Source organism: Pogoniulus pusillus, chromosome 22 (genome assembly GCF_015220805.1).
Source record: "Pogoniulus pusillus isolate bPogPus1 chromosome 22, bPogPus1.pri, whole genome shotgun sequence".
Classification (NCBI taxonomy): Eukaryota; Metazoa; Chordata; class Aves; order Piciformes; family Lybiidae; genus Pogoniulus; species Pogoniulus pusillus.
The window spans coordinates 17,834,290-17,861,219 of NC_087285.1; the positions used below are offsets into that span (position 1 = coordinate 17,834,290).

The following is a 26,930-nucleotide window of genomic DNA, read 5'->3' on the forward strand; positions in this document are numbered from 1 at the left end:
TCTTTTTTGGTTTAATTTATTTTGCAAATCTACCAGTTCATTTTATGAAAGTATGAAATCCTAGGTGGTTACATTAAACAGTTCCATTACAATGTCAGGTAATATAAATAACCACTACAAAGTTAGGTTTAGGTACTCTTGGGTAACAAGCTGATTTACCATTATTGGAAATAAGAAAGGCAAACAAGAAGAAGAAAGGAAAACAGCCTTGTGATTGTCAAAGAACTTAAAGCAAGGAAATCACTGCAGGCTCTCCTTGTCCCACAAAAAGTTAAGAGAGGAATGAGGGGCAGCAAAAGCTGGTGAGAGGCCTGAAACACAAACCCTATGAAGAGAGGCTGAGGGAGCTGGGGGTGTGCAGCCTGGAGAAGAGGAGGCTCAGGGCAGAGCTCATTGCTTTCTACAACCACCTGAAGGGAGGCTGTAGCCAGATGGGGGTTGATCTCTTCTACTAGGCAAGCAGCAACAGAATAAGGGGACACAGTCTCAAGTTGTGCCATAGGAGGTCTATGCTGGATCTTAGGAGGAAGTTGTTGGCAGAGAGTGTGATTGGTATTAGAATGGGCTGCCCAGGGAGGCGGTGGAGTTGCCATCCCTGGAGATGCTCAAGAAAAGCCTGGATGAGGCACTTAGTGCCATGGTCTGGTTGATTGGACAGGGCTGGGTGCTAGGTTGGACTGGATGATCTCGAGGTCTCTTCCAAGCTGGTTGATTCTATGATTCTATGGTCTTTCAATGTTAATCTTCAAATGGACCCATCAAACAAACTGATGTGCACATGTCTACTAAGGATAAATGGGAACAGTTGACAAGTTGTTTGGAAACCAGTGTCAGGTTTCATTCTCTGGAAATCACATTTCCAGCATAACATCACCATCAGCCTTGCTTTCAGATGCATAAAAATCCTCTGCTGTTGTTTGTAAAATACACTAGAGCTTCAGATCTGTTTTAATTGAATTCAATCAGAGTAGGATCAGTTTCTACACTTAATAAGTACTCCTGATTTAGTGAAATCATCACAAAACAGCCTCCTTCCCAGGAATGAAATTAATTTAGTGAGTAAAAGGCTGTAATAGCTCAGCAAAAATGCTTAACTTTACTACTCAGCAATTGACACTGCAACTGCATTTCTGAGGACTTGTATGCATGATCACACTTTCCTCTCCATCAGCACCAGGACACACAAAGACACTGAGCTTAGTAAGAACTTGGAGCTGTGTAAATAAAGTATAAAAATAAAAACCCAGATTGAATTAATCTAGAAACTGCTCTCCTGACACCCATCTGGCACACCTCTAGTGTCATCCTGCTGCCTGGGAGCTGCCATTTCTGATGAGATATTTGTCAATCATGACTGCATAACAGCTTCTTAGGAAGCAATTAAAGGGAGCTTTGATTTTGTAGCTGCATCTCTACCCTGTGCATGTAGTTGGAGGAAAAATGCCCAAGAAGCTACTGCCACGTACAATGCAACAGTTTCACAGAGGCAGGGAGAGCTGTATATGGGGGAAAAAGGCAGGTGCAGGTACAAACTTGATGGCCTGTGGCACAAAGGAGATTCATTCTCTCTTGTAGCACTCATCTCATTCAACTAAGACACCCAAAATGGCACAATCCTTCAAATCTCCACTCATGAATGTGCAACAAACTTGCAGACTTCACTGTAGTACACAAGTGAAGCCAGGACTATCTTACCAGGGCTTCTTATCCACAAGGCTATCTTTCAACACTGATCACCTCAGAAAAAAAACAACTGAAGAAACCAGACAAGCTACACAAAACTACACAAGCTTTTCACCTGGACAGAAAGTGCCATCGAATTATGGAAGCAAAAAATGAAGCTGAGGGCAAGAAGTACTTTAAGTGTCTACAGAAGGCTTTATTCCCCTGAAGCAGATTTTGTTACAGTCTTCCAATGGTACCATGCTGGTGGGAACACCACTATAACCAAGGCTAGCAATTTTCTCCCTTCCTGATAAACACCACTCTCACCTTACACCACATTTACTGGTGGCTGACTGAAGAACTTTTCCCCAGAAGGTAGTTTAAAACGGTAATAAATGCTTCAGTTTCCCATTCTCTGATCTGCTATGATACAGATAATTTGCTTGTGCCCTTTGTTATGAGCATGCATTACAGCAGATGGCCCCACCCTGTCATTACCACTGTGCCTGCTTGTTTTCCAACTCTGCTCATGTACATGTAATGTCAAATCCTCTTAAGAATCCTGAGCAACAGTCCAGAATCACTTGTTCAACTGACATTTCTGTAATAATAAGGAAAGGGGAAAAAAAGAGTTGTGGGAAATTAAATGGTGCTCCTGTTGCCAAGTAGTTAAAATTATATGGCAATATGCTTCCAGTAGTTGTAAGAAATTAATTTGTGGAGTGCTTACAAGCCTTACATCTACTAAATCTCAACAGGATATAAAATGCTATTTAAGTGATATAACTTACACAGGAATGGAAAAAAAGAAACCCAGCACCAAAGAGTGAAAGAAGAAACTACATTCTTGTCTGCACTCTGATTTCTGGAGGCAGGATCTCTACAGCTGAGGAAGTTGTGAGTGAGATCCTTGGTGAAGAACTTAGGTGTGTTAAGTATGTCAGCACCTGCACTGCTCCCTTCTGCCACCCCTTTTCAGCAGATGAGACTGGGCATGTTCAATGAGTTACTCCAGCAAACACTGCTGTCCACTCCCTTGCACTGCTTTCTGCAAGCACTGGCCAGAGCCATGAACGTCACTGCTTCTCACCTCCGTATGGTAATGCTGTTCAGAAGGAGGTGCTGTCCACTCCCTTGCACTGCTTTCTGCAAGCACTGGCCAGAGCCATGAATGTCACTGCTTCTCACCTCCTTATGGTAATGCTGTTCAGAAAGAGGTGCTGTCCACTCCCCTGCACTGCTTTCTGCAAGCACTGGCCAGAGCAAGGAATGTCACTGCTTCTCACCTCCTTATGGTAATGCTGTTCAGAAAGAGGTGCTGTCCACTCCCCTGCACTGCTTTCTGCAAGCACTGGCCAGAGCAAGGAATGTCACTGCTTCTCACCTCCTTATGGTAATGCTGTTCAGAAGGAGGTGCTGTCCACTCCCCTGCACTGCTTTCTGCAAGCACTGGCCAGAGCAAGGAATGTCACTGCTTCTCACCTCCTTATGGTAATGCTGTTCAGAAGGAGGTGCTGTCCACTCCCTCGCACTGCTTTCTGCAAGCACTGGCCAGAGCAAGGAATGTCACTGCTTCTCACCTCCGTATGGTAATGCTGTTCAGAAAGAGGTGCCTGAGACACCTGATGTGTAGATGAATTCATCTTTAAATCATGCCATTACATATTACTGTCATTCTTTTCCTCAAAGCTACAGCAAATACAATATAAAACTTTGGATTTTCTAGAGGCAGTGAAATCAGCAAAGTCAAAGGACAGACAGTGCTGGCCAGCAGTGCTGCTGCTGCTCCATTCTGTCAGGCAGAGCCAGGGTAAGGCGCTTTGGCAATCAGCACCGAGTGTAAGTGACAAGCCCTGTTACAATTCGCTCTCCACACGCTGGAGTACACACGAGTTTTCTGCAGATGCATGGAAAACTGAGACCCCCTGGTTGTTCTCTAAGCTGCTTTGAAACAACAATTTGTTTAATCCAGCAGCAGATCCTGGTACTGCTCTCTCCCCAAGTACAGTACGTTTTGATAGCGACATAGAAGCACACAACACAAAACAGATTTGCTCAAGCTCACCATAGTTCTTATGGGCTACATGCACCAAGAGGCAATCCAAAAAGAGCACACAACTCAATTGGTCAGGACAGCAACACTGATCAAAGGAATTCCAGCTTCGTTTTGTGAAGGAAGAAGAGAGTTTACAAAGGAAAAGATCTTATTGCAAGTTTGTACCGCTCAGCTTGGTCACTTCTAATACAGATGAAAAGTATCAGAAGTTACCAAGGAGTCAAGGACAAAGAATTCCTATTTAGTAAATATTTTAAGCATAGAAAGCTTTCTTTAAAGAGAAAAGCCACTGCACAGTATTCCAAATGGCTTTCTCTAACAGACTTGGAACCATTAGATGAACACTGACAGAAGATACAGTAGCAGTTCTGGCACCTCACAAGTTGAAAAGCACTTGTGCAGATGGGACTGAGGTTTGCAGACCCTTCTGCTGGTAGCATCCTGGGGCCATCTGTGCTTCTTTCACAACAGCGCTGGGCTCAGCAGATGCCCTCCTCAGAAGGTGCAAACTGGCAACTGTCGTGAGAAACAGTGTCAATACTCTGCACTTCTGACTGTGGGTGAATGGACACCTGGACAGCTATCTCCTGGCCCTGCTCGTTCATGGACCCATCGTCTGAATCCGCAGCCGGCGAGTCGCTGCGCTTGATCTCTGGGTTGCTGGGGTACAGCGCAGCCTGGGTACCGCAGGCCTGGCTCTGCTTTCCCTCCTCACCAACTTCATCAGGATCCTCAACTCGCACGACCTCGAAGATCTCCTCCACGAAGGCCCGGCAGTTGAGGATCAGGGGTGGCAGGGGAATGCTTCTGGCAAGCTCCTCAATGTACCGAGCAAACTCCATGGTCTTGAACTGAGTGACTTTGGCCAGCTCTAGCGTTTTGGCAGACGTGATGATAGGGATGCGCTTGGCTATCTCAAAAGCCTTCTGAAGCTTCTCAGCCCCTTCCGTCCTGAAGAACTCGTTGATAGCCTTCTCTGTCTTGCGCAGGTGACTGCTCATCATGCACAGCCGGGTTATGTTTAAAATGAGGGTGATGGCAAAGGCAACGAGGCACACAATCATATAGTAGATACTCATGTCCCCCGAGGTGAAGACAACCCTCAGGGTGACTGTGTAATAGGCGGTGTCATTATGGTTAACCCCTGCACAGGTGTACCGGCCCCGGTCAGCAAATCTGACCTTTGTGATGTTAAGGGAATTGTCAGCAATCCTCCATCGGCCACCTAGAGATTTAAAAGAAAGAAACTAAGCTAAGGAAACAAAAATTCACCAGATAAGTAGACATGCACTGTTTGCTCCATTGACAGGAGGTAGAACCTGGAAATCTAGCATAAGCCAAACAGTAGAGCAAGGACTGAAATTGCCTTTTCATGCTTATAATACAGAAAGCCATATCCCAGTTACCAATCCCACGGCTCAATGGTGAATTGTTCTGCACACTTACTGCTTTTCCTTATTTCTCTTATCTGCACATTCTTGGGTCCTTTTGGAAAGCCATATCCCAGTTACCAATCCCACTGCTCAATGGTGAATTGTTCTGCACACTTACTGCTTTTTCTTATTTCTCTTATCTGCATTCTTGGGTCCTTTTGAAAAGCCATATCCCAGTTACCAATCCCACTGCTTAATGGTGAATTGTTCTGCACACTTACTACTTTTCCTTATTCCTCTTATCTGCACATTCTTGGGTCCTTTTGGAAAGCCATATCCCAGTTACCAATCCCACTGCTTAATGGTGAATTGTTCTGCACACTTACTGCTTTTCCTTATTCCTCTTATCTGCACATTCTTGGGTCCTTTTGGACTGCTAGCACTTTCTCACATTCTTAACTAGTGCTTTCCACCCATTGTGTAGCACTATTTCAAAGGACCACCCTCTATGAAGTCTAATTTTCAGAGTTAAAAGTCAAGTGACCCATGAAAAAGATCAGAGTCTGTAAATGGCTCCGCTGGCAAAAGAAGCCAGAATTTTCTTGAGACACAGTTTTCTGCTGAGCCTGCAGTGCTGACATACAAACCCCACGTAAAAAGAAATCAATAAAAGCCTCTAGCCTCAAACAGCATTTCCTCTGCGTTTACAACTTAAGGGAAAAACTGTTTTCATAACTCATTCTTTTAATGACTCTACTTTGAGCTAATCTCCAGATGGCATTTTAACTACAAAGGGGTTACAGAACACTTAAGGCAGAAAGATGGCCTCCGAGAAGATCCTATCAATTAGCTCAATGACCTTCATTAATACTAATAGAGAAAACCAAATGTATCTCTAAAAGGGATTAGTTTTTGGAGATTAAAAACTACAGGGACATAACTATAAGAGCCAATGGTTAGGAAAATATATCCTCCCTCTGTACAAAAGGGTTAAGTTGAAAGTATTTCACTGCTGGCCATTACGAATTGTGTTAGCTTCCACAGCCTCGCTGGTGCATAAACCAGAAAATAAATGTAATAAGTTACCCCATGCCTTAAAAAAAATCCTGTAACAAAATGAAATTGCTGACTGCCAACTGGAAAAGGTCAGAAGTTGTTAAGAATTGCATTTAATTCATATAAATATAAACCAGAGCAATAATAAATGAGAACATCAGTTAGTATCTGGTAGGATGCAGATTAATTTCTTCTGTATTGAACAGCATGATGCTTCTGCAACAAAATGATTCTATGGGGCACCACAGCAGGATGGATGGGCTAAGACAGAACAACTCAGGTGTAATTCACATGCCAGAGGGCAAAGGGCTTTGTCTTGCTCTCTTCTTATCTCCCAACTGTAAAAACAGGTGCATAGGAAGAGAAAATGGTAATAAAGTCCCAGAGGTTTTCAGAATCCGTACCAAAGTGGAATACTGAGGGCTAGAAAAGAGCAGGAAGGCTCACCTTCATCCTTCTGTTCAAGCAGATGTCCTCTGGAGTTATACCAAAGAATAGATTCATAGTGGCTGTTGTTCAGTTTACATTCAATTAAAATACTGGTCCCCTCCTTGGCAATGATATCATGGTGTGCCGGAGAACTTATGAACGCTTGAGACACTGTATGAAGTGACGCATTGAAAGTCCCAAGAGCAACTGTCCTGTTAAAAGCTACATTTTCCAGTGTAAATCCAATGGAAGGATCAGCAGTAACAGTCAAAATTAACAGGCAACAGCTGAGCTTCATGGAAAGCTAGCGAAAACTCTTCTTTCATTTAATTTGGAGAAGTGAGGTCATACGATATTAAGCTGTCTGTACCGCTGTGAAATAGGAGAGAAAGCTCTTGATTTGTTCAGTGATAGAACAAAATGGATCCAAATGCACTTTCAAGATCATCAATACTGGAAGTGGAAACTAGAAATTCAACTGGAAAAAAAAAAGAAGAAACAGAGAAAGAATTAAGTTTATTAATGATAGCAAGCTTACAGCATATTCAGATTTCATTTCCAGTAAACAGATTTCGATTAACATAATACAAACTGTCAGGTAAGAGGTTCCAAATCAGAGCTCTGCTCAGAACACAGTAATGAAAGCAGGGTAAGAAGGCATTAGCACAACCTTCAGACCTCTAAATGTTCATCTTCCCATTCAGATAAATAACCCCAGGAACAATAACCATTAAGGGGGAAAAGGTTTTAAAGAAGAAAAAGAACAAAGTGTTCAGGCTACTCAAAATGCAGAACTCTCTCTGGGGCCAGAAGTGGACTCTGCATTTGTTAACACAGAAGTGCTTCTTAAGAGAGGAAGAAAAGCAAAAAAGAGGATATAATTGCTGCCTCCCCTCCCCACAATATCAAAGTGCTTTTAAGCCCTGGGTTTCTAAAGCCAGTCTTTCATTCAGCACCTAGAGAAAACTCAAAAGAACACACACATCTCATTTTTAGCACTTACACATCCACTTACTTGATTTTAGAGGGGCAGAATCGGTGTTAGATATCTGAATACCACATAAAATGCTTACAAAGCCTCCTGTTAAGAAAACCCTCTTGGCAGTTATCTACAGCCACAGGGAGGAAGTCCCTTTCCAAATATCAGGACCCTGGTGTCTAAACATGCTTCTTTTTTTTGCAGTCTCTTGTGGCTGCTGCTGTATTTTCTAACTCTCCTTTTTTTTTTTTCTCCCCTTGTTTGTTTTACAATGAGCCCCTGCTGAAAAATCTTTGACTTTATGTTGCTACACCTCAGCAGTCATATCTTGTTTATCACCTTCTCTACCCAAATGCTGCCACATATTTCACAGCCATTTGAAAAATTGCTCTGTCTGCAGACAGATTTCACACTCTTAAAACGAATGGGCACAAAAGGTATTTGAAGACATTAGGATACAGCCTTTAATTTTATGTTCTTTGCACACAAAGATTTTCCTGTTTTAAAAGCTAGAATAAAACCAACTCATAACAAAATGAGATGACACAGACATGAGAAAATCCGTAATAAATTTTCCTGGAAGCCTGATTCAAGACAATTTCTAATCCAATGTGCATTCCCTGAAGTTATGATTCCATCTAGGCTGCTCCAGAGCCCTAAAATAACAATTTACAAAGTAAGGAAGCCAGAAGCCAAATGTTATCTTAAGGAATATCTCATTTCATCCTGTTGACTATGTGACTTGAAATTTATCACCTTTTCTTTTACTAATAACAAAAGCCAGTGGAGTTGATTTTCATAAATACCACAAAACAAAGGAATACATTTTCATAATAAACAGGCACTTCTTATCCTTCCAGGAGTAGTAGTTAACAATGTCTAAAGCAGACAGAAATCCTATCAGGGATGAAAAGTAAGGCAATATAAATAAATACAGGTGATTTGCCTAATTGTCTTTTCAGCAGAGAAAATGAAGCACATTTGAGAACGAGAAAACTCTGCTGATAACACACTCTCCAGACTAGGAATTTTTTTTCAGTAAAAGCTGATTTGTTGAAGATCAAACCAGATTCCAGACTTGATACCTGATGAGACACGTGTTGTCTGACCCATTTCTATGGCACCTACTGCTGCAACCAGCTTAATGAGTAAAGCAAAGACAACAGTTGCGTACAACCCTCCTTCAATTTTAACTAAACAGCTCTTCCACTGAATCCTGCCAAAGAAGCTGGAAAACAGACCCTTCACTTGTTTCTCAGTAAACAACAATCCCTTCATCTCCCCTCTTTTGTGTTGTTTTTTTTTTTATTGGTCCCACTCTGCTTTTCATCATGCCTCTTGTCCATTCATTGAAGATGAAACCAGCACTAAGAACTCAATTATACCGTTGTGCTACTTCCCACAGTTAAACAGCAAAAAACAAAACCAAAGCCTCTTTTGTTCCTGTTTTCCACCAGTTACACTCCAGAGAAACTGTAACTGAGAGGAGCATTCCAAACACATCCACTGCACAGGTCCAAAAAAACACCCCAGTACTAAGGTTGCTGTCGATCAACAACCATTCTTCTGTTTGAAGGAATGGTTTTAACCTTCCTATTTTAGACCCCTCGTATTTTTCACAGTGTTTCAGAGCCTTCAGAAGGCTGCTGAAAACTGACCTGCTTATTTGGGTGACCTTGTGCAGATTTATTAAAGGCAGCCTCCAAATTTTTAGCTGTTCGTGGACCACTGCCATTTGGATTACAAAAGAGTCTGTCACAGCTTGTGCTACCAAGTGCAGTGCTGTGGTCACAGATCTTCTGCATCCATCACTTCATCACCCATCTGCCTTCAGTTAAAAATGCCACTGCCCTTGATGGCATTTGCAGGCACAGGGCCTTGATTTCACAGTGCTTGATGCAGTTACAACTGGTGACAGCTTTGCAGTGAAGACAAACCCGCATCTCCAGCATAGAATTGCAGGCACAGAACAACTTAGTCTTCTAAAACAGTAACTTCCAACTAACAATGTTTTAGATTCATCAGAGAACAAGCCCAGCACTTCCTGTACTCTTGTGTTACTCTCATTTTAAATTGTTACATTTAAATTGCTAGATTTCCAAGTGTCTGTGGCACTCCTCCTAAAATGACAGAAGGAACCTCAGTCAATTATTTAACACAAGAAATACTCAGCAACATTTTCCCTTGTAAGATAATTATCTTCAGTAATTGCATATGCTCTCCACCATACTTGCACTGAGCTCTCAAACTGTATCAAACATTGGTGATGGGTCACTGAATTTTACTACTAAACTCTTGGAGGTCTGATTTACTAGAAATGGTTTGCCACATTTGGCTTTTGGAAAAGCCATTCTTGCTAAGCAGACAATGATCTCTCAATGCTGAGTGCTGGGAAAAATAAAATGATTTGTGAAACCTCTATTCTTCAACAATTAAACTTAGCAAAACAGCTGCTAGAGCTGGTAAAGGATCCAGAAGGGATACAGTGTGAACAGTGCCAGCATCACAATTCTTCAAGAAAGCACTAAGCCCAAGCCAGATGAAATCTGCAGAACAGAACCTGCCTGGTTTCCAACTGAACCTGAAGTCAAGCCCAACATATTTAACCTTTATTAAATAAACCCTAAGCTGTAACAACAAATAGCAGTGGAAAGAGAAAAAACTGTGATGCATACACTTGTATGAATCATCTTTGGCTCTTATCCTGAAAAAGCCCATCTGTGTTTAACTTAGAGCACTGTAAGTAGTCCCACTGAGGTCAGTGCAAGTACTGATAGAACTTAAAATTACACACATTTATAAGGCACTGTGAAATTGGGGCCCCAGAGGTTGCAAGCTATATGGCTTTACATTCTCTGCTCATACATCATTTCATACCTGGGGAAATGTTAAGCAATAAACCAGGACACACCTGACAGACCACAGGCTGCTCTGACTGCCACTTCTGGCACATGATGGGGAAATGTGGTTTAGCATTTAGGACAAGCTAATTGTCATGCACACTAAAGAGATCTAAATGGATCACTTTTGCACAGAGCACAACTTTCTACTCTCAGTGTAATGTCTGGCAGACTATCAGGCTGCTGTGATTACCCTATAAGGCCCTTCTGACCCTCTTTCAAACCTGTCACATAGCAGAGCCCTGAAGACCTCAGCTCCTGGAAAATGTATGAAAACACAGTGTGGCCTTGAAGAGAGCCTCTACTGGTGCAGAAGCTACAGAGAGGGCTCATCTGCTGCCAGCACCAGTGGGTGAATGGCTGCACTCACAGCCCAAAAAACAACAGAAGAAGCAAAGCTACAGGAGGGCTAAGCAGACCTCACCCGTGTGTGGCTGCTTCACAGGACACGCTGGTTTGCCCTGCACACAGTGCTTTCACTGCCTGATACATATCACAAAGGACACAGCTTTTTTTCCCTCTGTCAGCTAAAACTGATCAGACACAAATCTCCAGCAGGCCTGACCTAGCATGCACCCGTGCTTGCTCACAGCAAAGCCCCACTGAAGTTCCTTGAGGCAGCAGAGACATGATGTACAACCATGCTCTGCAGCCTAGTGTACAGTCCTAGAAAGGAGTTCAACTGCCATCCTAACGCTGCCATGGCCACTGAATCACGTCCCAAAGTGCCCTGTTTACACTGTTTTTGACCACCTACAGGGATGGTGATTCCACCACCTCCCTGGGCACCCTGTTCCAATGCCTGACCACTCTTTATAATTTTTGCCTAATATTCAATCTAAACCTCCGCTGGTGCAACTCGAGGCCACTTCCACTCGTTCTATCACTTTAAATTCGTGAGACCAAGCCCCACCTCACTGCAGCTTCCTTTCACGGAGTTGCAGAGAGCAATGAGAGCTTCTCTCAACGTCCTCTTCTCCAGATGACAACCCCAGTTCGCTCAGGCCTTTCCCTAACGCCATGCAGCCTGACCTCAGGCCAGGAGACTGCTACCCCCTCCCTCCGCGGCAGCATCTCCGTGCCAAAACACCGCAGGCTGAGGCCCCCAAACTTCTCCCGCAGCAGCTGAATGGGCGCTGGAACCTTCGCGTCGCCGCTTCCCCTAACTCCGACGTCGGCAGACAACACTCGGCGTCACCGTACGCCGCTGGAAGGAGAATGGCGGGGCCCGGCCCACCCCACACCCGAGGCCGCTCCACGTCCCGTCCCGTCCCGCTCCACGCCCGGTCCCCCGCACACCTCCACCGCCGCCGCCACCGGCCCCGCTGCCCGGATGTGCTTTCCGCGCTCACTTCCGCGCGGGGCCGCACTTCCGGGGCAGCCTGCGGTGCCGCTCTGCACCTCGCCTCGGTGGTTACGGTCCGCCCGGCGGGGCTGCGAGCGGCTGGCGGCCCGGCCCGGCGGGTGAGGCGGGGACGGCACAGGAACGGGCACTGCAGCCTGCACCGGGGAGGCGGAGCTGGTTTTCGGAGGGCTGAGGGCGCAGGGGGCTCGAAGGGCCCTTTTGTGGGACGGGGAGTCCCCAGAGGAGGTGGGATTGGGGGCGCTCGGGAATCCCCTGAGGGGCAGGCGGCACCGTGGTGGGCTGTGGGCACTTGCAGATCCCCTTAGAGGGCTGGAATCCCACGGCGGGGAGCTCTAGGAAACCTGGGAGTCTCCTGTGGGTCAGGCTGCCCCGTACAGGGGTGCTGGGATCCGGAAGGTATTCCGAGGAAGCAGAGACAGAAGGGATCTCCCAGGGCTGGGAAGCCTGGAGGGGTGCCCCGGGTGGCGATGGGCTCGGTGGGGCCACCTGTGTGCTGGTGGGAGCCACCTGTGTGCTGGTGGGAGCCGCCTGTGTGCTGGTGGGAGCCGACCGCGGGCGGCCAGGCCCGGAGCTGCTGTGGGGTCCTGCTCGCTGGTGCGGGAAGTGACGGGGAAATAGGGTGAGGGTCCCCAGCGCAGCCCTTGGAGCTGCCCTTTGCATAGGGGCCGCTGTCCTCGTCCTGCTTAAGCCTAAAGCCAACGAGATCCCGTGGCTGGGGCCTCCTGCCCCGATTGCATCGAGAGCCACCTCTCCGGCACGCAGCATCGCGCCCGTGACCATGGCAGGGGGCTGTGGGGATGCTGTTTGAGGTCCTCGATGTGGCTCTGCCTGTCCCTGCCTGCTTCTGTCAAGTTACTGCCCCGGAGCTGACAAAGTGCTGCCAGCAAAGCCAGCAGGAAGGAGAAACCTCTCTGCTGTGAGCAGGCCACGGCTCGACAGCTCTGTTCATGGGCACCATCATCCTTACTATGCACTATAAGGGCCGGTGGCTGTGGCAGCTGGAGCACACTTCAAATTCTGGATAATGTTAATGCTGTGACAAAACTCAGCCCTAAATACAGAAGCGAACCAGATGCTGCTTCCCTCCATGCCCAGCTTTCTGGCAGCTATCCCCACTTGTATTCAACACCCTTCAAAACAGCTGTCCCATGCAGTTTGCTTTATTTTTGGTCTGTTTTATGTTTGTTTGGTTTCTTTTTTTGTGAAACAAGTAATGGATTTAATTATCTGAGGACCTTTTGTACCTTTCATTTGATTTTTGAGGTTAGCAAGCTGTTTCTTTCCTGTGGAGAGGGTGTGTTGGTAAGATAAAGCCACGTGTTTCTGTGAGACTTTAAACTTCCAAATGTGACGTTTCTTCTAGTCAGACATGAGTCAGGGTACACAATCCCTTAAAAACATCATCTGTTTGTGTGAGTGTGCGTGGCAATATGGAGGGATTTCTGTCTTAGTTGTGTTTTCAGTATTTAAAACACAAATGTGATGCTTTTGAACCAATAAAGTGTGCAAGGGAGTGATTATTTTGTGTGCTCTGCTCTCTGTGGATGTTAGTAATCATGTCTGAGAAAGACAGCAGTGAAAGTCTGAAGGAAGAAACCTCTCGGGAAGGTGAAAATGAACAGAAAGCTGAAGAACTTAGCTGTGATAAGAGCGGTGAAGTAAGAGAGCAAGAGTCTGAGCCTGTGCCTGTGACTCGGAAAAGACCTGAGCCCAAACCCCCAAGTCAGCCTCCTGCCACAGAAAAGCCTGCAGCTGAAACCCTCAAGGTATGTTCCTGTGCTTGCTCTTGTAGCCAGGTGGGGGTTGGTCTCTTCTGCCAGGCAACGAGCAATAGAACAGGGGGACACAGTCTCAAGTTGTGCCAGAGGAAGTCTAGACTGGATGTTAGGAGGGAGTTCTTCACAGAGAGAGTGATTTGCCATTGGAATGGGCTGCCCAGGGAGGTGGTGGAGTCACCATCCCTGGGGGTGTTCAATAAAAGGCTGGATGAGGCACTTAGTGCCATGGTGTAGTTGACTGGCTAGGGCTGGGTGCTAGGTTGGCCTGGATGATCTTGGAGGTCTCTTCCAACCTGGTTGATTCTATGATTCTGTGACTTCATGTTTTGTGGCTTTGAGCACAGAAGGACTTTGACCTCGAGCCTCACTGCTTTTAAAAAGATTCCCATTGCTGTTTATATGAAAAGAAACTGCTGCACAGAAGCTCTACATCACAGGCTGCTTGTGCTACTCTCCTCACCTGCATCATTCTCTTCTGCTTTTCTTCGTTAAAGGTCTCAGATTCTCCAGCTGTAGTTCAGACAGGATGGGGGTACTGGGGAAGCTGGGGGAAATCTCTACTGTCAACTGCAACTGCCACTGTAGCTACTGTAGGTAAGGCTCTTTCTGGTGTTTGATAGTATTTCAAGCTGGTGCTTTTAAGATTGCTTCTGTTACAGCAGCAATTATTGGGAAAATGACAATAGATTTGTTCAAGTAATGGGGAAAACATAGACCAAAAGGTACAATGAGATTAAGGAGGTTTGCACAGCTAACATTAATGTCAAGTTTTAAAGGTGTTTGCTTAAGTTTCAGCAGGTATTTTTAAACTGATAGTCAGCAGGTATCAACAACTTGATTTAAAAGCAGGGAAAGCAAGCTGGCCAGAAAGAGCTTTTAGTGCTGGATAAACTCCCTTGAACAAGAGGAATCCAGAATATTGAAACCCAATATGCAGCCCTAATCCTGTTTCTCTTCTGATTTCTGTTGTATCTCATGGTTAAAGCTGTATTCTGCTGTCTTCTTTAGGTCAAGGTATTTCAAATGTCATAGAAAAAGCAGAAACAACCCTTGGGATCCCCAGTCCTAGTGAAATATCTTCAGAGACTAGAGATGCTACAAGAGGTCAGTTTTTGCTGCATAAGAACAACACTGAAACATTTCTCATAACATAATCAGCACCTTACAGTGCATCCTGCATAATGAGTAGGTACTTCTGTGCTAAAATAATGGTCTGTTGCTTACTTCTGTTGGCTTTGAAAAGTAGGTAGGAAGATGACCTCAGCTATAGCCTCGCTCCTGGCTGACACTTGATGTTTGTTGATTTTCTCTGCTCTGCAGCTGACAGGATCTTTTTTTTTTTTTTTTCTGGGAGTGAGGAAGTTAATTTTATGCCTTCTAAACACAGGAAAGGAGAATCCTGGTGCTGGCAACACAGATGCAGTTGAAGATGGCAGTTCCTTTCCTATTGCTGGGGCTCTTGGAGTTTTATCCACCATCTCCACTGCTGTTCAAAGCACAGTGAGTGAGTTGGGAGTGCAAGAGAGAATGGGTTTAAGAGACTGGGTGGGGGGGGTTGCTTTTCATCCGAGAGGAAACTTGACTTGTGGGATGAATGGTGAGAAACTATTCCAACATTCAGACAATCTTTATGCTGTGTCTTTCTTCTAACTGGCAGTTAGTGTGTAAGTGCTCTTGAATTTTGATAGTTCTGTGATAAATGTTGATACAGAACAAGGAGATCTACCAGTGCATTGTGTGGTGCGTGTGTTCCCTTGTGTGCCACCTCTGTTATCTCTTCTCCCTCCCTTCAAACTACTCAGGTAATTGCAGGGTCAGAGTCATTCCTGGAATATTTCCACTGATTTCAACAGAACTGTCTAGAGATGAAATCCATTCTCCTCTTCAAAAAACTTATGTGAAACTAACCCAAATTGCTTGGAAATCAGCTTGTTCCTGTGACCGTGAGAAATGCACTTCAAAGGAACCCATTACCCTTAGAAACTGCTTTTGTGATCTGCTGTCTTGTCAGTTTGCCCATGAATCTGAAAGAGGCACAGATGGAAAGCTTGCTTCTGCTTTTGAGGCTTGAACAAGAGTTAGCAACCAAAACCCATAGGTCTAGTGCTTTCTGATTGGAAGGATGAGAACTAAATCCTTTAATACTTTAATGTGCTGAGAACCAGCCTGTTCACAAAATAAAAATGTATTTCCCATCAGATTGCTGCAGCTGTCTTGAGTGCTATATTAAACTGTTGGATTACAATGTATTGTGACTCTTTCCATGTCCTTCTGCTCTCTTTGTGGTGATTAGGGTTGAATTTTAGGGTGACGAGGACCAATTTGGCTTATAAGTGAGTGTCTGGCATAATATTACTGATATAAATCCTCCAATTCAGTTTCTTCAGTTGAATAGTCTTCTGGGAGGTTTACATGCCTTCTGTATCCAAATCTGATTCCTAGGGGAAGAGTGTTATTACTGGAGGTCTGGATGCCTTGGAATTCATTGGGAAAAAGACAATGGATGTAATAGCTGAGGGAGACCCTGGATTCAAAAAAACCAAGGGCCTGATGATCAGAACCTCTACCTTATCTCAGGTATGGCAATTCTCTATCAGCTCCTCATTGATGTCTCTCATTTTGTCTCCTTTTTGTGGTTCTGTCATTAGCAGCCATTTTTACTATTGAACCAGAAGCCTTCTCCTCCCATAGTCTGTATCTTCTGGTGCTGACCTGAGTCCCCTTCTTTTCTTTTTCAGGTCTTAAGAGAGGCAAAAGAGAAAGAAGAGCAGCAGACAGCTACTGAGGTTGCCATGGCTACGGAGAAGAAAGCCCATTATGGGTTACTGTTTGATGAGTTTCAGGGTCTTTCGCATCTGGAGGCTTTAGAGATGCTTTCCAGAGAGAGTGAATCAAAGGTAATGGCCTTGAGCAATTTGCCTTCTATTTTGAGTTCAGCTGAGCAGGGAAAGAAGGATTAGAAATACATGTATATACATGTAAAATCAAGCACCCTGAGCTTCCTATAAAGTGATTGATTACACAGCTTCATTTTGACCCTTGCATTATGATCTGGAGCTTTCCTTGGGAGCATTATGTCCTGTTGTCAGCTCCCAAAGCTGTTCTACTTACCCAACCAGTCTCAGTTCCTGCATGTCTTCCACAACTTTTCACAAGTCACTCTCTCCTCATGCCCACATGTTTGCTGCCTTGGTCTGGAGAAGAGGAAAGTATTGCAAGCATAGCAGACATCGTTCTCCCCGTCTCAGGGCAGGGAGGAGGGCAGATCTGTATGGAATTTCAGAAGTCATTCATTTTTTTTTTCCAGGAAAGAAGTTTGAATAACCACTTAAGAATCCATTACTACCTAATAGGGCTTCACAAATAGAAGTCTTTCCCCCTTTCCTTCTTCCTGTAGGAAAAAGCCACTCTGTTATTAACGTACAATGCAAACCAGTGTTACAGCTTCCATCCTGTTGGGTTTTTTTCTTGCTGGACTTATGATTCCCTCTTTGTCTGTGCTGTCCTTAACTAGGTGAAATCAGTTCTAAATGCCCTCTCTGGAGAAGAGTTGGACACGCTGGAGGAAGAAATGGAACAGCTCAAAGAAGCGTTTTCTTTACCTGAGTTCTTTGAAGAGGATGAGGAAGAAAAGAAAGGTAAGAGAGTCCCAGGTTCTAGGAGAAGCTGATTCTCTGAAATTCACAGCATAGACCCAACTCACCCTGATCAGTAGCAATGGGCATGTTGCCAAAGTTAAGTTATTCTTTAGCTGGATGCTTAATCCTAAAGCTGTCTGTAGCCAGGAGCATGACAGGTAGCAATACCCTTTATCTCTGAAAAGCTGCTGTGCATTAATTCTGTAGCAGGGAGAACTTCTTGCCAGAGCAGGATTAGAGTCCCTTGACTCTTCAACAGTTCATGCAACTGACCTTGAACCAAGATCCACACACAAAGGGATGCTGGATTTCCCTGACCAGGAGGGACAGACTGTGAATACAGTTGTCCAATCTTTGGGAAAGCAGAAAGCCTTTTTATTTAGTTTTAAATAAGAGTCAGCCACACAGACCAAAAGACTCAGAGAAGCTTCCATACACAAGACTCATTTGATTCTTGAGGTTTATGCAGATTTGAATGTAAATGTCTTGCATTGCTGTTACCTAAATGGCTCATCAGGGAGGGCTTTCCACACCTGTGCTTGCTATCGTTTAACATTTAATGCATCTTCTATTTGCACATGATGGAGCTCTCACAGCTTTCCCCCTGCTGTTAACATCTGCCCTGCTGTATATAATAGAAGAACCACAGGCTTTAAGTGACATTTCAGGCTCTCTGAGGTGGTGTGCAAGTTAGTGCATTAGAAAATGCTGCCTGTAAAGAAAAAAAGATGTATTACCTTAGCTAGAAAACCACAACTGAGACAGCAAGAGCTAACAAATCCAAAGTTAACCTGGCTCTGGTGACTCCACCATTTCAGAACTTACCTTAACCTGTATTTAAAAAGATCAGGTTTGATGCATTCTTGCCCGAGGTAATGATTCAAAGGGAAACGCTTGACAGACTTGTGCAGGTCTAGTTGTGCACTGAAGTGCTGCTTATTTCTGTGCCTGTCCTTTGTTTGGATTCCTTGACCTTTCCTGTTCTTTAGGAGATGAGGAGTTCACAAGAGAAGTGACAGAGTTGTTTTCAGAGCTGCGTGTCTCCACAAAGCCAGACAAGCTGATCGTGGTGAGCTATTTCCCATCTTCTAAAGCTGGAGAAGTTCCTCACAGAAGCTGCCTCTCAGTCCTGTTTTGCTTGTGAAAATCAAATGCGTGAAAAGAAGCTGTGTTTTAGATCCTTTGACAATGGTGGGCAAAAGAGATAGGCCTTTTCCTTTGACTTCATGGAGCAAAATCATGTTCTCTGATGTTTTTGGTTCTGAATCAGTAGACACCACTGTGTCTTAGGCCTGTCTGTGGGCAGTACTAAGAGGTAGCAAAGATAACCGAGAGCAGTAAGCCTTCAGACACCAAAGTGAAATCAACTTACAGTCTTGTATCATAGCCCTTCTCTTGATACAAAGAACTCCTTTTACTGTGCTCAGAAGCTGGTTTGAGGAAGAATCTCCTTTCTTACCTTCTTTCCACACTACCCTGCAGTTCCACCGAGTGGCAGCAGCATTCTGCAGACATGTTTTTAAAGCACCTCTATTAGTTGTGGTCTTGTTGGTAAACCAGCTCCCAGAACTAGAGAAATGTCTGCTCTCAGTGGTATCAGTGCAGCCAAGCCTCTGCAAAATCCTGAAGGAGTTGTAGCTGTTTCCATGTTTTGTGGTGTGCAGGGGGAGGCTTCATTCCAGTCATTAAATACCATGGCACATCTTCATGCAGGTGAGGACATCTGCTCATGAATGGATAGAACAATTCAAAAGTAGTCTTCCTAAAGAAGAAAAAGAGAATGAAGAAAACCAAGAAGTAGAATCCAGAGATGGTGACCGTGATGCTAAAACATCAGTAGAGGTAACGGAGTTGTGAAGGAAGAGAATATCTGAGCGCAGAGTGCTTATCTGGCTGCTGAGTTTGTTGTGATACCCAGAGTTCATGGGTTTCTATTTCTGTGCAGATGCTGACATCTGAAAGGGCAGGGTGGTGATAGTGCAATGTGTGACTCACTTGGTTTTGGATGGTATAGGGAACCTTCTTAACTCTTGCAGGACATTCATGCATTTGCCATAAGAAGCCTGGCTGAGCTGACAGCATGCTCCATCGAGATGTTTCACAAAACTGCAGCTTTGTTTCTGCATGGTGAGAAACAAGAGGTGGCAGCCACAGACAGAGCCAAGTCCCTTTCGCAGTAAGTTCACCTCTTAGTAAATATGTAGCATGTAATTACTCACATACTGGTTAAACTGCCTGATAATTATTTGCAAATCCATGGAATTCAGAGTTCTTAAATTCTGCATATGTGTGCAAAGTTGTCTTTCAGCAGAACTCAGCTGTCTCTCTCCAGCTTAGAGACATTTGATTGCAAAGAAGAAGCCCTATTTGAAAGATTCCAAGAGGAATCTTAGAATCACAGAATTGTCAAGGTTGGAAGGGACCCCAAGGATCATCCAGTTCCAACCCCCCTGCCATGGGCAGGGACACCTCACACAAGATCAGGTTGCTCAGAGCCCCATCCAGCCTGGCCTTAAAAGCTTCCAGGGATGGAGCTTCTACCACCTCACACCTTTGCCCTAAGTTTTTTAATAGATAGACATTTACAATGCAACGAAACAGTTGTATAGAAGTGATCTTTAATTACTTCCTTAATCATTTAGTATGGTAGGTGTGTGACACTGTAAAGTGACTAAAGAGCAGGGTGGCCTTACCAGTAACACATAACACAAGGATTTTGTTTTGTGCTGGGAGGTGCTTGGCAAGTGTAGGAAACATGCAGTGCTTTCTAATTCAGGAAATGACACTTTTCAGTGAAAAAAAACAAGTTAGCACCCTTCTTCTTGACTGGATGTGTTTGACCTCTGAGTGCTGTCTCAGATCTTGTGCGCTGATTATTTGTTTTTCCATCCTCATTTTTTTGGTGGTAACTTCTGGAACTTCATACACTTTATAAGCTCTCTATGAATTTTGGGCTGGGGAAACAAGATATTTATTTGTGTTTTAGAGGAATGCTAATAGAAAGTTTTTCTTGTAGACTGTATTTACTACATGATTTTCCCACTCTTCTTCCACAGAATGACTATTATGCTGTGTAAAGAACTATCAGCCTTCTCTAAAGAGTTCACTACGTGCTTGACGACTGCAGGGGTAAGAGCTACACCACAGCTCTTAGGAGTGAGATGTACTTTGTTGATTACAGCCTTGGGATCTTCACCACAAAGTGCTCTTTGTGTTTTCACCTTTATATGTGCAGTTTTTCACCCTGTGATCTGATCTTTTGGATCAGTGTTCCCCATATTGAGGCAGCTGAGCTTTCGGATGCCTACTGGCACAGAGGGGGGGTGAGAATTTGTGCTGGCAGTACAAAGGGAGGCAAAAGAAAATAAGGTTCGTGGTCCTGTTGTGGATTTTCCAGAATGCTCAGGTGCTATCCTTAAATTCTCCAGTTGCCCACAGCTCATTTGCTGCCATAATGTGTGTATTCAGATATCACTTGTGCTGGCCACCTATGAGTGACTTTGTTCTTATTTGCATGCTACAAGGCAGGTCCTCTGCAGCCTGTGACTTCGCTTTCTTATAGTCAAGGGAGCAATGCTGATTTTAAACTTAGTGAGGATTTAGCTTTATCTTGCTTGAAGAAATGTGATCAAATTTTCAATCAGTGTAATATATGTCTGATCTCTGCAGGTCAAAGAGAAAGCAGATGTGCTTAATCCCTTAATCACTGGAGTGTTTTTGGAGGTCAGTTATGCTAAAGTTAAAACTTTAAGCTAGTACTTAAAATATAGATATACTGCAGGTTTTTTTTCCACTTAAATATCTATATGCATGCCAAATTCTCTATCTCACAGTCTGAGATTCTGCTTACCTATCTAATAACTTGAAAGTTTTAATAAATGGCTGTAGATTTGCACAGGAGAGGAGTTACTTAGTTAAGATTGAGCCTTATGTGGTCTCAGCTGGCAGTTCCGATGGGTCAGAAGACACTTACTAAATTCATCAGTATGGATTTCTAGATTTTAAATGTCCAAAGTCAAACCTTAGACGAGCTCAGAAATCAGCATGCAAAAGTCTCAATTTCCTAGCTGTTAAGTTGCTTCTCAATGCTTGTGAACTTCTGAGGTGTGGTAGGAAACGGATGTTTCCCATTGGCGTGTTCTTCCTTCCTGCCACAGCACTCCTGTGCTTCACTTTGAAATGAATTCTTCTCATCTATTATCAAAAACAGTAGCCTGCATTTGGATTGCATCTGATCTTGTTTGGCAGTTTATAGGTCAGTTGCCTTTTTTTTTTTGCCTAGTGGCATAAAAGCTTCTCAGAAACTTAATATTAATTGATTTCTAGAACGAAGCCTTAAGAATCCGACAGGCAGTAGGCGTCTGTTTCTTATGTGCATTAATCAATGCTGTTTGAAATGAGAATGTGGTTAGTAAAGCTGATTGGTAGCATAATTATTCATGTATGTATTTTGATTTTTTTTGTTTTCATAGGCTTCAAACAGTGCTTCATATATCCAAGATGCCTTCCAGCTCTTGCTGCCTGTACTGCAGATCTCTCTTATTGAGGCTAGAACGGAACTATCACAGTAATAAAAACCCTTCTAATTAAGAACTTTTTGACCTTCCCACTTCGTAGTTTCCATGCTGGAGAATGATGTAATTGCTCTTATTAAAGGGAAAAAGATAACTCTGATCGCTGCTGCTGCAAGAAGGGTGATTAAATGCAGCCTGGCAATGACAGCTCTTACAGCACATTGAGAGATGTGATTAGCATAGTCCAGGCTGGTGGACAACGTGACAGACTTAAAGTGCAGACTGCTGCTCTGTTTTCAGGGACTGTCTGTATCTTTTTACTAAAATCCCCCAGCTCTATGTGTTAACAAGCTCTTTGTCTTCACAGTCCGGAGAGCTGCTCCAGTGTTGGAGAAAAGAGAGTAGCAGCTGGCTTGTTACAGAGTTCACTAACATCATGGTGTGATTTTTAAGTCAGAGAGACATAATTAGGTTCCTGGTAGCTCTGTGTTGGTGTTAGAGTGGATATTGGATAGGAGGTGCAGGAAAAGACCAATATTTAAGATTATGAACCTTGCAGTTCCTAGGCTGGAGAGAATAGAGCAGAGTGGATTCCTTACCTAGCTCTTGGTGCTGAAGAGGAGCTGGAGCTTCCTGAAGATGTCTGTTAATGACTCAGGGATGTGGGACAAGGACTCTCACTAGGGTGCTCTTTCTCATTCTCTTGCGGAGTGCAAGCATCAGCACGAGCTGGCAAAATGCTGATCTGGCCCTAAGAATGTGGGTATTTTGTTTTTCAGCAATAATCGAGAACTGGCTAGCAGGAATTGGTTTGTGTTTGGGCAGTTTAATGAAAAAAATTAGCAGGAGGATTCCTTTTCTTCAGTGCAGCCTGACCTGTCAGCCACAGACTGTTCACAAACCCTTATATTACTTTTCCCCTTTTTCTGTATGAAACCACTCTAATGCAATGCTCTTTCTTCTTGGAAAGTATATTAAAGTAGGGGCAGAGGAAGCAATTTGGTTCTGTTAGCAAGAGTCCTAATTTGTCTCAGAAGCTGCTCCACATACGGTACCTGTTTCTTTGTGCTGTGAAAGTTTCCTGCTTTGTTCCTTTTTGCTATTTCTATCTTTTGAGCTTGTCCGTGGGGAGGGAGCAGCCTCTGTTAGAATCACAAGAGCAGAAATGCACAGCTAAAATGGAGCTTCAAGAAGTCCAGAATAGCTAACCAAAGGTGACTGAGTGTCACACCTGCCTCTCTACTTGCTCACAGTAACAATGATGCTCAAATCCCATTTCAAAAATCTTCTGGGTTTTAGCAGGTCTTGCACATTTTCTGCTGTACTGAAGGCTTAACATTCCTCTGCTCTATTTGTGCAGCAGAGAAGTGGTTTTCATTATTAAAATACCTTTTGGGTAATGCTCCTCTGATTTTATATATGTATGAAAAAAATCCTTGCCTTAGCCATGGTTGGTTTAATCAGATCTCTGAAGGGAGAGGGGTTTTTTTGCATCTTAAAGATGACCAGATTTGAAAGGAGTGTGTCTGGGGTTACAAAAATATCTGCACTACACTAAACTCTTTTTTTTTTTCTTCTTTGGTTGATGGCATTATTAAAGAGAGAATTTGGTTTTGACAACCATTGCAGTTAAAAGCTATCAAGATGGCATTGGGCACAAATGACCTGAGAAGGAAGAACTATGGAGTTTTTTCTTCTTGTCAGCCCTGACTATGGTTTGTGGGGCAGGGCTGGGTGCTGCTGTGGGGCTGGGACAGCTGGGACTTTTCTCATGGCAGGGTATGGCTTCATAGGAAAAAAAGGGCTCTGAAGCCATGCTGGAGAGTGAGAGCTCTCACAGCTGAACTCCCACTTCCTGCCTCAGTGCAAAATGGCAGTTTGCTCCTGCTGCAAAGCTAAAATGTACAGAAATGTCAGAAGAAACAAAGGTAACAGGGTTTATGAAGCAGCAGCTGCTTTCCTTGCAGATAAATCCTACTGACCTGCAGTGCTTTAGTGTGGAGTAGTTTAATTATTAAAGGCAATGAGGTGCTCTTTTGTGTTTTTAAAGATGCAGACTAATTCTTTCAGTTGTGCCCATCTGGGCTTTGTTACAGCAGCCAGTAATCAAACATGCACCAGCTTCACTCGTGTGCCAGTGCAAGGACTGCAGTAGGTAGCCAACAGAAACACTTTTCACAGTCACTGAAATCTTCCTAACCCAAAGGATTAATCAGAATTCAGCATCCAACTGTCTGGAGATCCTATTGCTCGGCCTTGCCTTCTGCATGAACCTAATGAGAGCTGGCAGTAATTTGAGCACTTCTGGTAGTGTTTGGGGAGGTGAGAGGTGGCTGAGAATAGATAACACTTGGCTAAGATGCTGGCAGTGACTAGGAAGGGGAGGAAAAAAAAAGCCTTCCACAATTATTTTCTTTCCTTGGGAGAGATTCCGTTACTTGCATCTGTAAAAGCTGCTTCCTGGCAGCTGCTGTGGAAGGATTTAAGGCATAAGAAAGGCTCGGTCCTCCCAGGGGCCTCTGGGACTTGCTCCTAGTCCTTGAGTTTTGCAGGGACTTGGTCATTACTGAAATATGCCTGTTCAGTAGCAGCAAACCTTTCACACAGGTGGGATGAGCTGTTTGTTGTCTTCACCTGGGAGAAGCAGCAACTATGTTGGCACTGATGGCCCTGAGCAAGGGGACAGCTATCCTGGGTCACCTGCAGCACAAATTAAATGCCATGACTCAGAGGCAGGAAGAGGAGAAGTGACAGGAGGAAGAAAAGAGCAGCTCTGGCATTTCCTTCCCAGGTATGCCCACTGGATCCTAAATAAACTTTGGTCTGTGATCTAAGCAGAGCTTGGCCTTCTGCAGACAAAGCCAGTTGGCACAGAAATGAGGGTCAGAAGGGTCCAGTACTGCACTGGTGACTTCTCTGGGAGTTTTGCTCATCCCTCACAGCACTGCACTTTGACAGCAGCTTGGAGGTAGCCATGCACCAGCGTTTCAGGTGCTTGCTGTCACCCTGCCTTCAAGGACAGCTTTGTGCCCACTGCAGAGTGACAGCAAAGCCTGCATTGATTGTGGGCTGGCACCCAGAAGTGGCTGTGGCTGTCACCCTCTGCTGTCCTGCTGGGTGGTGGCAGCCATGCACCCCTGTGCTTACTATGCTGATGGCTGCAGCCTGGTCCGATGGTCAGGGCAATCCCTGGGGGCTGGCTCCCTGGAGTCATGCTTTGTTTCCCTGTGTCCAGGGAGTGATGTGGGGGCTGTCTGCTGGGCTGCTATAGCTGGAGGATGGTGCAAGCTCAACAGAGCACTGAAAGCCTGGCTGGGGCTGGCAGGGAGTAAGCAATGAGGTCACCAGTTAAAAATAAGGTCAAGTGCAATGTTTGTGTGGGAGGATCCTCCTAAAGAGCAGGAGTGGGGCTGGATGCCAGCAGGTCCCAGCACCAACCACCCTTCCTGGATCCAGCTCAGGGCCCCACTTGTGCTCCCTGTACACAGCTACACCAAGCTCCCACACTGCACCCTGAGTTCCCTGGCCAGATCACACTGGGGCCAGGCGGGATTGCTGCCATCCTTTACCCACAGACTGAGTGCTGCCTGCCAGGAGTTCCCTGAACCATTTGTGCCTAAGCCGAAGCATCTCTGCTGGAAAGCACCACCACAATTGACTCTGAAACTGGCAGCCACAGAGACTTCTGCCACTGGCTTCACTGAGCTGCTGCAGGGGTTATCCACTCTTGATGTTAAAACCCATCCCTTATTTCTGATGGAAACCTGCTGAGGGGACTTGTGCTCTGCATCTGGGGCTGGAGCAGGCATCAGTGGAGCAGGCCTGGGGCAGACATGGCCAGGCTTTTGGGACAAGTGACAGCTGCACAGCTGTTTGCTCCCTGCTTGAGTTACCCAAGGTTAGAGTGGGCTTTGGGCATCCTGCAATTACTGTAAATTAAACTCCAGTGACTGAGAGAGCAACTTTGGTGTGGAGTTGAAGACTTTAAATCTTGTGGGAGAGGTAACACCTTTTATGAGGTGGAGAAGCCAAATGAGCTTTCAGACACACAAGCCCTTCTTGACATTATCGTTACTGTTATTATCCCTTGTTGGTGCTAGTAGAAATGAGGGCACTGCGTTAGAGGGGAAGCACATTATGCAAGTGTTTAGACCTGATGCTAACTGCTCTCTGCTGACAGGTATTTGCTTCATGATATGTTGAAGCAAAAGCCAGTAGCAAGGACAAACATCAGAGGGAGCTAGGAACGTTGAGCTCTGCTTGGTCTGGCTTTGCTTGGACCTCCTCGAGCTACCTGATGTCTCCCACCAAGAGGGGAGCAAGGAGTTGGCCTAGTGGAAGGTGTCCCTGCCCATGGCCAGGGAGTTGGAACTAAATGGCCATTAAGGTCTCTTCTAACTCAAACTGTTCTATGATTTCAGAAAACATCCAGTTGGAAGAGACTCAAAGATCATCCAGGGCAACCTTCGACCCAGCACCGAAGGGTCAACGTTAAACCATGTCTCTAAGTGCCAGGTCCACAGGCTGCTTAAACACCTCCATGGATGGTGACTCACCACTGCCCTGGGCAGATCATTCCAATGTTTGAGAACCATCTCTGTGAAGAAGTATTTCCTAGCACCCAGCTTGAACCTTCCCTGGCACGACTTGAAACCATTTTCTCCTGTCACTTGCCACCAAGGAGAAGCAGCTGCCCTTTCCTCTCTTCAAGCTCCCTTTGGGTAGTTGTAGAGAGCCATGAGGTCTCCCCTCAGCCTCCTTTTCTCTTCCTGAAGGTTTCTCTCACCACAGTTTCAAGGGCATCCCCATATCCCCTCACCATAACACATTCCCAGATTGAGTTCCCAGTGGCCTCCCCAGTCCTGGGGCTGGTCCCTGTGGATATATACAGCCTCCAGAGCTGCCCCTGGCTTGCTTAAAAAGGGTCTTTGCTCCTGCCTGTGCTGGAGGCAATACGTCTTGTGGGCACGGATGTGACTGGTCATGTTGCGGTGTCATGTGCTGCCCGTGGCGTGTGGCAGAGCCAGTTTGTCTGCTCTGGAAGTGGGGCTGGGGAGGAGACTGCAACACTCAAATACCCACATCCCTGGTAGCTGCCAGCCAGGCATCAAGGAGGCCACTTGGCTTTTTCCAGCTCCAGGTAAGGTGCCCTTCTCTCTCATGTTGTCTAGGGGAT

At 44.9% G+C, this 26,930-nt stretch overlaps 2 protein-coding genes across 7 annotated transcripts in view; one reads left to right on the top strand and one right to left on the bottom strand.

Annotated features, from left to right (window-relative positions):
* MFAP3 (microfibril associated protein 3) lies at window positions 1-11,908 on the bottom strand. Of its 2 annotated transcripts, none has more exons than XM_064162017.1 (3): window positions 11,758-11,908; window positions 6,598-7,057; window positions 1-4,946 (listed from the first exon to the last, which is right to left on the bottom strand). In XM_064162017.1, the coding sequence occupies exons 2-3, from the start codon at window positions 6,875-6,877 to the stop codon at window positions 4,201-4,203; spliced, it is 1,026 nt and encodes a 341-aa protein (XP_064018087.1). In that variant the 5' UTR covers window positions 6,878-7,057; window positions 11,758-11,908; the 3' UTR covers window positions 1-4,200. The 2 variants fall into 2 exon arrangements, with proteins under 2 accessions (XP_064018087.1, XP_064018088.1); XM_064162018.1 differs by lacking the exon at window positions 11,758-11,908 and adding an exon at window positions 11,372-11,711.
* The window catches only part of FAM114A2 (family with sequence similarity 114 member A2), a 19,179-nt gene continuing 3,712 nt past the window's right edge, over window positions 11,464-26,930 (top strand). For 2 of the 5 annotated variants that reach the window (XR_010306447.1, XR_010306448.1), the window contains exons 1-14: window positions 11,464-12,049; window positions 13,376-13,590; window positions 14,097-14,196; window positions 14,611-14,706; window positions 14,990-15,102; window positions 16,045-16,179; window positions 16,341-16,499; window positions 17,117-17,240; window positions 18,230-18,309; window positions 18,954-19,082; window positions 19,277-19,416; window positions 20,297-20,369; window positions 20,910-20,963; window positions 21,713-21,807. Coding sequence is in view for 3 of the 5 variants with exons in the window: in XM_064162014.1 (XP_064018084.1) it covers window positions 11,479-12,049; window positions 13,376-13,590; window positions 14,097-14,196; window positions 14,611-14,706; window positions 14,990-15,102; window positions 16,045-16,179; window positions 16,341-16,499; window positions 17,117-17,240; window positions 18,230-18,309; window positions 18,954-19,082; window positions 19,277-19,416; window positions 20,297-20,369; window positions 20,910-20,963; window positions 21,713-21,807; window positions 26,176-26,305 (2,214 nt within the window). In the remaining 2 variants the exon portion in view is untranslated. Of the gene's footprint in view, window positions 12,050-13,375; window positions 13,591-14,096; window positions 14,197-14,610; window positions 14,707-14,989; window positions 15,103-16,044; window positions 16,180-16,340; window positions 16,500-17,116; window positions 17,241-18,229; window positions 18,310-18,953; window positions 19,083-19,276; window positions 19,417-20,296; window positions 20,370-20,909; window positions 20,964-21,712; window positions 21,808-22,313; window positions 23,155-26,175; window positions 26,321-26,930 lie in introns of those variants that run through there. The other 3 variants (XM_064162014.1, XM_064162015.1, XM_064162016.1) reach the window with 3 other exon arrangements.

Excerpts from the sequence above, each read along its gene's own strand:
- MFAP3 (XM_064162017.1), bottom strand. The coding sequence starts at position 6,877 with ATGAAGCTCAGCTGTTGCCTGTTAATTTTGACTGTTACTGCTGATCCT. Across the intron at positions 4,947-6,597 it reads GCTTGAACAGAAGGATGAAG|GTGGCCGATGGAGGATTGCT; the intron begins GTGAGCCTTCCT and ends TTAAATCTCTAG.